The following is a 10,805-nucleotide window of genomic DNA, read 5'->3' as shown; positions in this document are numbered from 1 at the left end:
TGACTAAACCTCCGACTAAAGCTGCTGGACTAAAACTTGCAAGTTAAATATAAAAAAATATTTAAAAAAACTGGTTTTTTTTTGAAAAGAGGGTGAAAAACTTTACCAACTTAATTAAATTTGAAAAGCAAAATTATGCATAAAAGTAGTAGTTTTGCTGCCATTTTAATGCTCGTCACCGGCAGTCACTATTCCAGTACCTTCCGGGCGCTCCTCGTCAACTGCTTTAACTGAAGTAGTTTGCTTTAAGCGGACGGGCGGTCATTGGCTTTTGTTATATGAAGTTCTTTACTGATTAATTAAGTTTTAGTTAAGTTTCCCTAATTGGTTTTATGAGGGAAAACGGAGGCTGCAGGACTTAACAGCGTATAAACTTGAGAGGTGAAATAGTTTGCTCGAGTAAAGTTTTACATGTTTTTACTGTGACAAAGTTCTCTGTAAAATATATTTACCTTTTGTTCCAAACTAATATTTAACTTTTCTTTCAGTTATGATGGACGAACCACGCTTTGCACAACCAATACCAAATGTTACCGTTGCTGTTGGAAGGGACGCCAACTTACCTTGCGTCGTGGAGCATCTGGGCGGCTATAAGGTAATTATTTTATTTAATAAAATTTTTACTTAAGCATTTTTATTGACACAAGATCATTATTGTGTAAAAAAATTTTAAATAAATTTTAGTTATAAAATTTTGAAATAAAAACTTTGAAAAAGGTTATAATGATGATGTTAAGAAGTTAAATTTCTTACTATTGATTTGACTTGAGCCAAACAACTGAAATATTTTGCACATATCTTATTTTCCAATATGTTGAATAAAAACAAGCAAAATACTAAGCAAAATTGATTGAATTCTTTCACTTAAAACTTAGGAATTTGTTAATATCTTTTCTTATAATACTTCAAAGAAAGGCAATAGATAATACTAAGACCAACAGGTTGAGAGTTTTCATTTGGAACCTCGATTTTTCAACTATTACTTATAAACCGGTAGGAAAATCCATAAAAAAAAACTTTTTGGCCAAATTTGACTTTATTCGTTGACTCAAGTATAATTTCAATGTTGTGAAAGACTATTTATTTGTGAAAGACCAAGAACCAGCGTAAACACCAAAAATGATGTAGAGACTCAACGAAAAATCACTTTTGCCAACAGATGTCACTTCAAGCTAAGTAGCAATTGAGAAATAAAGGGCACTCATGTTCACAAACAAAAATCACAAGTATCTTTTAACGTCTGTTCTGCTAGATGTTGTAGAAACTTGTACAATAACCAACAGTAGTGAGAAGACCATTCGTTAAGACCATTCGAGATAAAAATTCTTCAGAAGATCTATGATAATTGGTCTCATTGGTAATAAGTATCGAATTAGATGAAACAATGCCCTGTAAGAGAAGAAAGTCGGCTAATAAGGTGTTTTGTTTAGTACCCACTAATTGGAAAGAGATGGTTTGCATCTTTAGTGAAAGGCCAAGATGATAAACTATTTGAATCACTCGGTATTACAAACAGAAGGAGCAAGGCACTAATTGGGCTGGTTGAAAGAGGTTACCGAAAGGGTCCAAATATTAGTCACGTCTTAGTAAGTAAGTTTCCTTCAAGAATATTACAGCAGTTTTAGTGCTTCTATAATATTTCGATACTTATCTTGTGGAAGGACTTATCTTTGGTCTTAAAATATTTCTTAAATTCGGCAGTAACTTATTAGTCGGAACCTAATCTGGAGTATTTGGAGTGTTTTTTTGAGATCCACGAACGAATAGCAATAACTGGTGACTAAATCTCACAAATATGATAGGTACAGAAGCAATTCAAACTATAATTCGTCCAGCGATTCAGGTGTCACCACCCCTTTTACGCGTCAAAGGTCAGCAAACCACTTCTTCACCAAAGTGTTTTCCATCGAAAAGCAATCAAAAACAGACACGAAATTCCTTTGTATCCATTGTGCTGAAAATATAAACATTAGCATCACAGCTGTTTATCAAATGTCATAAATTGGTGATAGGTGTTATTTAAAAATTGCCACTTTTAAAATTTGTTTGAAAATCTTATTAGTGTGTTATGAGTGTGTTATCTTATGAACTTATTAGTCAATGTGCTATATGTCACAATACCAATCAATACAAAATAGCATTTCCTTAACAAAAGTAGCTTTTTATAATTCTTATATTAAGCCACGGGTTTTACAGTAGAATTGTTTTATTGTAGTTATCATTGTAATTAGTGTTTATTTAGGCACATATGCCACGAAGTCTTATTGTAAATTAGTATTTATTTAGACAGATGTGCCATAATACAAATCACAAGAAAATTTATATCAACCAAATAAATAGACTAAATAAATCAGTACGTTATAAGTTCTCAACTTGTATAATATCATATTATACAGTTTTATTGACGGCTTTGCCAAAACAAGGTCAAAAATTAAATAACATTTTTCACTCAACTAACAACAAAACCAAACGATAAAAAAGATATACAAAGCTTTTCATATCTAATTATATACTATATATGACCTAAACTATATAAAGCACATGTATGTCTTATGTGTGCTCTGACATGTCTTTAAACGTCTGGGACAAATATTTGAACTCAACTTTAAACTGTCACTGCATGACAGTCCGCCTTTGCTGTTAGTTTTGCAAGCTGCCCGCTCGTTTGTATGCTTTTGATGTGTCATTCTTTAAATGAACTCACAAACGCCTGCACATACACATGTACATACAGTGACGTGAATATGTGTGTGTTTGTTATTATGAACTTATTGCCATTACTTTACTTGTAAATTGAAAAACTTTACAAACATAGAAGAGCGCTTTGTTTGGGTAATATTTTTACAAAAAAAAAAGTAATAAAAAATTGCGAATCAAGGGTGAATAGTGAAAGAACAAGTAGAAAATGGAATTGGAAAAAAGAAATACAAAACAAAAAAGATACAAGCGACAGTGTTTTAAACTTGTCAAATTTTTTTTTGTTCACTAAAATAAAACTCATTTTTATGTTGTGAGTGTTAGACTTGAAGCATGAGTGCTTTTATTTCTGTCTGCATGTATGCCCTCACATACATATCGATAGTAGCCTGCCCATATGAATCAACAGACATAGGAGCATAGTAAGTTTCAGTAGGCATATGCACACATATTTAACTTGCGAATGAATGAACATGGAACATATTGGTCTACTGTTCATATGTATGAGGAGTTTTTATGAAGTTTGTCGCTACATAAAGTGCTCATGAAAAATTGATGTGGCATATGGCTTATAATTTGGTGATACACTTAAAAATGATAAAATAAAGTAGAAAATAAAAAATACTCAGTGATAGAATGAATAGAAATGATTGGTATAAATTTGAAATAAATACCAATTAATGCAATTAAGTTAAATTGAAATATAATTAATATATAACATATATGAAAATGAAATATATTGGAAATGAAATACTTTAAAATACGCAATACTTTATATTATGTGTAAAATAAAATACTAATAAAGATAAGGGAAACGTTTTTCGAGAGATATTTGGTAATTTAAGTGTTGGCGATGACTATTGCATATGAATGAACTACGAGTTGAATGAGCTTTACAACAATATTGATATATTTCATCGAATTAGCATCTAGTGGCTTCGCTAACTTCGTCATGTCGTGAGAATGGATGATGATACTTCAGCGAAAACGATATTTAAAGCAACAGGTGGAAGAAGAGAATTTAGACATAAACTGTGTCTTCAGTAGAGTGTTTAAGTGAAGGGAACACCAAACGCTTATTAAACGATGACCACTATATTAGAGATTATACTAACAGAATTGTTTCATTGATAATTATGTATAACCAAAATATAATTTTGGGTCATAATCATTTGTTTGTATCACTCATCTCTTTATTATAGTTAAAAAGTCGCATATCCTTTGTGATATCTTCCTTCAACATTAGACTTCCAGTTAAGATTTGCACCCGCAATTATTCCTAATTGCTAAAATTTGTTCGAAAAAGTGAGTCTGTGTTCATTTACAGCGTAAAAGCTCGAATTTTATTTTTGTTGGTATACAAAAATAGATTGATCTTATCAGGACTTACAACCTCATCATATTGTGAGATTTATATCGTTAGTCGATCTATTGAAAGTTTCTTCTTATATTATTAAAGTTTAAAAGGAATGAACATATAACTACACGAACAACATCATTCGAAGATGCTTTTCTTATCTGTGTAAGTCTAAAAGCAGAGAAAACAATTGGATTATACATACATAAAGTATCGTATCACCTTTAGAAGAGCGCCACTGTCGCCACATCTTTACAATCAGACTTGTGTATTTACATTAATTACTCAATAACTAATTCATCTGATTCATCATAGATTTGGCGAGCAATGTACTGCAATATATATATATAAAAGGCATATATATATATAAAAGTCTATATATAAAAGTCTTACGTCCTAGAGAATTGTAAACTATAGCAATTATTTCATGTTATTTCTGTGATTTAATCTCTTTGTAACATATGTTTTGATCCCTCTTCTAACGGCGGTGAATGTGAATTCACGTCTCAAAACTGGCTTAAGTTACGTCTGAAAAATTAGGTCTGAAAGTTTAATACAGGACTTAAATCAAACATAGCTGAATATTTACAAGTATATAAAAATATAAAATGTATAAGTAAAATTTATTTCATATCGTATTCAAAATAAGTTACTTTTTGCTGTATTTTTAAAAAATTTAAAAGTAAATTAAACTTTAGTTATTTAATAGATTTTTACACCAAAACTATTTCTTTTTTTATTTGCAATATAAAGGTTGCTTGGATACACATCGATAGACAAATGATATTGACCATACATCGGCACGTAATCTCCAGGATACCACGTTACAGTATCACGTACGATAATGCAAATACTTGGCTGTTGCACGTTAACCAAGCGCATCAAGATGATCGTGGGTATTACATGTGTCAAGTGAATACAAATCCTATGATAAGCCAAGTCGGTTACCTACAAGTCGTTGGTGAGTTCAAACTTACAAATAATGTATAATTTATATGTTCATATATATATATAAATCCTTTATATAACCAACTGCAACTAACTTCACCTCATGGTTACAAAAATTTTTAAAATTCCTTACAGTGCCACCGAACATTTTGGATATTGAAAGCACACCATCATCTGTGGCTGTACGTGAGAACCAAAATATCAATATGACATGTCGAGCAGATGGGTTTCCAACACCGAAAATTATTTGGCGTCGTGAGGACGGCGAAGAAATTGCTGTGGAAAAGAAGAAAAAAGGTAAAACTTTACATAACATTGTGCATGTGCTAACGAAAAAATTTAAGAGTAAAAAACTATTTACTACTTTTTCAATTTCACCTAAAAATTTGTTGTTTTCAGATATAGTATTTTTTTTTATATATATTTTAATTTTTTTTTCGCCAAGTGTGCAGTGTAAAGTAGTATGATGGCTTTATTGAGAATATGTTTTCGAAGATTTTATTACATAGAGGTTGACATTTTTAAAATATGTTTTTGAATGAAATACTTAAAATTTATTTAGAAACAAAAATATTCCCATATTATAAAAGAATTTGTTTATCTTTTAGTCAGTAAAAAAACTTGAGGCTTCAAAATTTAATTTTTTTCGTTAATCATAATCATATGATCATAATCCGCAGTTTTGCTAAACAATTAGGAAAAACCCCATATTTGATCACTCTGTTCTTCAATATAAATTCTTTTAATTAGCGTGTTACCTTAGCATTTTACAATATTATTTTAAGAACTTTGTCTATATAAAAAAATGTGAAATCCTTCCCGTTTTGAGTCCTTCACCGTAATATGCAAAACGCTTTGGGCACTCCTTTATTTGTTTTCAAATTGTTATTGGACCGTGTTTCTGTCTCGCACTAATTGGAAAGCAATATTAAACTAAGTGAGGTATGTAATTCAAAGGAGGTGACTTTTCTCTGCACCTTCAAGGAAATGATTTTATATTCGAGTAGTATTTTATTCAATAAAGTCGACTCCACTTTTGCCTAGCTTGAGACTTAGTTGATTTTATATATTTTATTATTTTATTCATATACCTCATTGGTAGATATTCTCGTACAACTGAATTTGTACTTCTGTGGTACATACATAAAGACAGAATGATACATTGTCATGTTTGGTGAAATAGAATAGATAAAATAAATAGATATTATTTTATATTGTATATTACATATATAATAATAAGAATATAATGTACATTTATATATGTATATATATATATATATATATATACATATATATATATATATATAAATATATATAAATATAAATATAAAATATATATATAAATATTTATATTATATATATTTATTTTTTACATTATTATTTACGTATTATTATTATATATTATATTAGTTATAGATATATAAAATAGATAATATCACAGTAATAAGTCTTTCTGTGCCTCTCACGTTCGTCAAAACAGGGTTACTCAGTAATAAATGTCAAAAATTGCGCATATTAAGAGTAAAGATATCAACTTTTATGTGGATATGTAAGCATTTAAATTTAGATACCAAAAAAACCTTACCAAAATAGTAGTAAAAGTAGTAAATTGACAATTGTGATATGACGGTCGGCATAGAATGTCATTACGCTATGATCAAAAGGAGCATAAAGTTTCCGTGACTATTCGTCATATGACTGTCTGCATAGAATGTCATTAGGCTATGATCAAAAGGAGCATAAAATTTGCGTGACCATTTGTCAAAATTTCATTAGTTCTATATCTGTTTTTCGAATTGCATATACTGAAACTTTGCCATAATTCTACATTTTTGGGCAGATTGAATTAAGTGAAAGAGTGGACAATATAATGATTACATGTAAAACTTTCTTGTTAAATATAAGAATAACAACTTAACCAGAAGTTTTATAAAAATATCTATCACCGAATACCTCAATCGACTCAAGTTTACAATATCGTTTATCATACTAAAGGTATTAATGTAGAAATGTGTCTCTCAACGCATTTTAACGTCGTTAAGTTATCTTACTAGATTATAGTTAAATGTTTTAATTTTATTGATTTCAATCAGTTTTTATTAAATTCCAAAGCACGATTTTCAGTTTTTGAAACTTTTTTAAGTAGTAAGTCCTACTCCAGGTTATAATCAAAATAACACTTTTTCCAATGTTCTAAGACATGTTTGTGAATAAAAAATCTATATCAACATCTGTTGTCGAATGTATCACTGCGTAGAGTTTCATTTAATTTTTATAATTAAAACTCATGCATATATTAACAAGACGAACTACATAGTTCTAGCAGATACGTTGGAGACTCTAACTGCTGCACTAATGGTGCCTAACTTTGATTTATTTTTATTTAGAAGCTTATTATATTATTATGTTAAATTTTTAATATAACAAATTATATATGATAACCGGATTTGTTTGTCAAAATTAAAAAACAAATATTTTTCTAACTTGTTTTTTTTTTGTCATTTTAATACGCTACCAACTTTAAATCGTTTCCAACTTATGAAATTTTTAACATGGAACCAAAATTTATTTCCAACCGGCGCCAACAAAAAATAATAACTTATTTAATTACAACAACAATGAACCCACGAAACAACAACTAAAAATTGTGAAAAAAATTGTTGAAAAATCTCTGCAACAAAATGTTTTAATTTAACGCTAAACTACGAAACTGTTAACCTCTCGCCGCCAATGATGAATGTTGCCAATGACACAATTTCCATGAAACCATCAAACAACAAAAACTGACACCACGTTGCCGTCGCCAACAACAACAACCACAACAACAACAACAAATAAATATGCAACAAAAAACAAAAACTTTTCAAATGTTTTCCTGTGCTTGAATACATCAAATTGCAACAATTTATATGAATTCATCACTGTAACATGCAATGTAACATGAAAAACTTTTGGTGCGGGCTGTGCATATCACATCTCTGCCTTTGCAGTGTTGGTGTACGACGGTGAAGTGTTGCCGCTGACCAAAGTTAGCCGGAATGAAATGGGCGCGTATTTATGCATAGCAACAAATGGCGTACCACCTTCGGTGTCAAAACGGATTATATTGGATGTAGAGTGTAAGTACATAAGCAGAATAAATGGCTTTTTTAAAGCAAATAGTAGAGTCGCGTATAACCTCAAAGGTGACACGGGCACAAAATGAGAAAATAAAAGTCTGTTTGTGTGGGTATGTGTGTGTAGCGTGTGTGTTTTGTAACATATGTCAGTGTTGCCGATACGTTGACATTGATGCAATGACAGTTGCGAGCACAAATGTGTCAACGTATGTAGACATAAACGTTTTAATAGCGATAGGACACTCCCACTTGCATTTACTTAATGCGACACCTTTACTGCAGGGTCATTGATTTTATTGCAACTTTTGACTTTTTAACCGTCGAAGCGATGCAAAGGATAAACATGTAAGTTTAATGAAATCGACCGTGCGACTAAATCAGTAATGCAAGTTTACTTTCCACGAAGTATTACGCTCGACCCAAACAACTACTTCCCTTTTTTTCCGTCCTGAATTTTCCGATATTTTCCACTACCGCATTTCTAAGTTCAATAGAGCTTTGCTTTAATGTGGTTGACAATAATTCACATCACGTATGTGCAATAAAGTGGCAATATCGTGTATGCACGTATGACTTTGCTATTTTCATACAACATTGAGTTTCTAAAAAGTTTGCAAAATTTGATGCAAAAAGGTGGGTGCAAGGATGTGTTCCTTATACATCCTTACAACTATACATATGTCTGTCTGTCTGCTTCAAACACAAGGATATATTTCCTTATATGTGATAACACACATTTTAGTTTTTGTATTTCAGTCTTTTATGAATTTCTCTATTATTGAATAAAATGTTGTAACTTTTGCTGTATCATGGCATATTCATTTTAAACAATATGTGAAAAAAGTAATGTAATAACAACAACAATGAGCAAAAAATATGTTTACAATTTTCAGTTACTGACTTCATTCATTTAAGAACGTTCCATTTTTTTTGTTTTTTTTGCAGTTTCTCCAATGATTTGGGTACCAAATCAACTTGTTGGCGCACCAGCTGGCACGGACGTAACCATCGATTGCCATACGGAAGCACATCCAAAGTGAGTTTGCATATAATTCTTCTCCATTTTCAACTTCATTTTCCGGCATCATAACGATGCATGTCCTTTATGGCGCACTTATTGCAGCTGTCAGAACGCTGAACGCTGCTGGTGGCGCTGTTCGCTACTACGAAATATAATTTTCTGCTTTTCACTTATATTTTAAATTTAATTTTCTTGAAATATTTCTTTTCTTATACACTTATGTTCTCTGTGTGCTTTTGCTGAAAGTAATTGAAATTACACTGCAATTTTACAATTTTATGACAGAGAAAATTTGAATTTCACTATATTACAATACACAATTTCTTAGGCAAAATCTAACTAGTAAATTTAATTTAAATTCAATTTAAATCGTTTTTTATTCAAGGTTTTGTTTGAATTTGTTAGACATCATATGTACATGCAAATGCCCTGAATAAGTGGCAATTTAACTGAGTTTCATACTTTGTTAACTATTTGCAGAGCCATCATTTATTGGGTATATAACACGGTTATGGTCCTCCCGAGCAAAAAGTACAAAACGGAATACACTGAGAACTCATATCGGTGAGTAATTTGTCTATTCAAAAGGAATATAAAGTAAATCTAATTTATGTGAAACTGAAATAAATTTAATTTAGAATCATATATCTAATATATTTCCAGTGCATAGACAGAAGTATGTAATTTATTTTTATTTAGATGTATCATGTGTCATTTATTCTCGCATAATAAAGTTGTTATCTATGAGTTAATAAAATCGAAAAAGATGAAAATGTTTTTAAAGTTAAGAAAATAAAATAATTTTTATTATAGCAATTTATTTTTTTAAACTGAAAAAAGTGAAGACAATTATTTTTCTTGTAGAATAATTGTATTTACAATGTAAAATGGCACCTTATACACAGCGTGAAAAACTCCCGCAAAATCTGTTTCTTTCTTACGAGTACTACCTATTCTCACAATTTAGCATAACACTTATTTTTACTTTAATATTTCTGCAACTCTGGCCTTAAATGTCTTCTGCAGGGCTTCTCTCAGACTTTTTTTTCAGGACGCATTTGGAAATTCAAAAAACTCGGGATGGTGGCACCCGTCTTGAGTATTAACTTCTCGTTACTCGATTCTGACACGTTTGTTTTTATTCAGTCAAACATAATTGTCTGAACAAATCTCCTTAAGTATTTCATTTTTTCGCTTGTAACTGAAGATGTGTTATATTCTAAATAACACATCTGGTTATTTAGAATATAACACATCTTCAGTTACAAGCGAAAAAATGAAATACTTAAGGAGATTTGTTCAGACAATTATGTTTGCCTTTTCTGACTCTATTTTAGATTTACTGTTTAATTCTTTCTCTTCCTTTCGTTTTCCAAAGAAGTATGTTACTAGATTGTGTCTTCCCGCATTGATATATTGGCTGTTTTTTAAGCTACATGGGAACTATCGACATTGATAACTATGGTTTGTCAGCTGAGAACGTCGAACTGTTATAATCTTTCCGTTAAGTAATGTCCAATTTTAAATCTTTAAACTAAATATACTCTATCTACTGGCCAGTTACCTTTATTGGAGAGAATTGCTGTTCCACTTAAAATCGCTGGCGTGTTGTTTATAGAGTTTTTTTCAAATTATTAATATTCTTTTTTTTTCTTTCTATCTC

General features: G+C 30.5%; 1 protein-coding gene across 1 annotated transcript; it reads left to right on the top strand.

The window, feature by feature from the left end:
* Window positions 1-488: 488 nt before the first annotated feature.
* Window positions 489-9,697, top strand: LOC119669634 (lachesin-like; the record flags this gene model as incomplete). The annotated part of the gene is given in 6 exon segments (XM_038079616.1): window positions 489-595; window positions 4,808-5,015; window positions 5,138-5,299; window positions 7,993-8,121; window positions 9,067-9,157; window positions 9,623-9,697. Coding segments are annotated over 6 exon segments (772 nt in total), but the record flags the coding sequence as incomplete, so codon positions are not given.
* Window positions 9,698-10,805: the final 1,108 nt, after the last annotated feature.

Source organism: Teleopsis dalmanni, chromosome 1, assembly GCF_002237135.1.
Source record: "Teleopsis dalmanni isolate 2A chromosome 1, ASM223713v2, whole genome shotgun sequence".
Taxonomy (NCBI): Eukaryota; Metazoa; Arthropoda; class Insecta; order Diptera; family Diopsidae; genus Teleopsis; species Teleopsis dalmanni.
The sequence above is the reverse complement of the archived record's forward strand: the minus strand, read 5'-3'. Positions and strand labels throughout refer to the sequence as shown.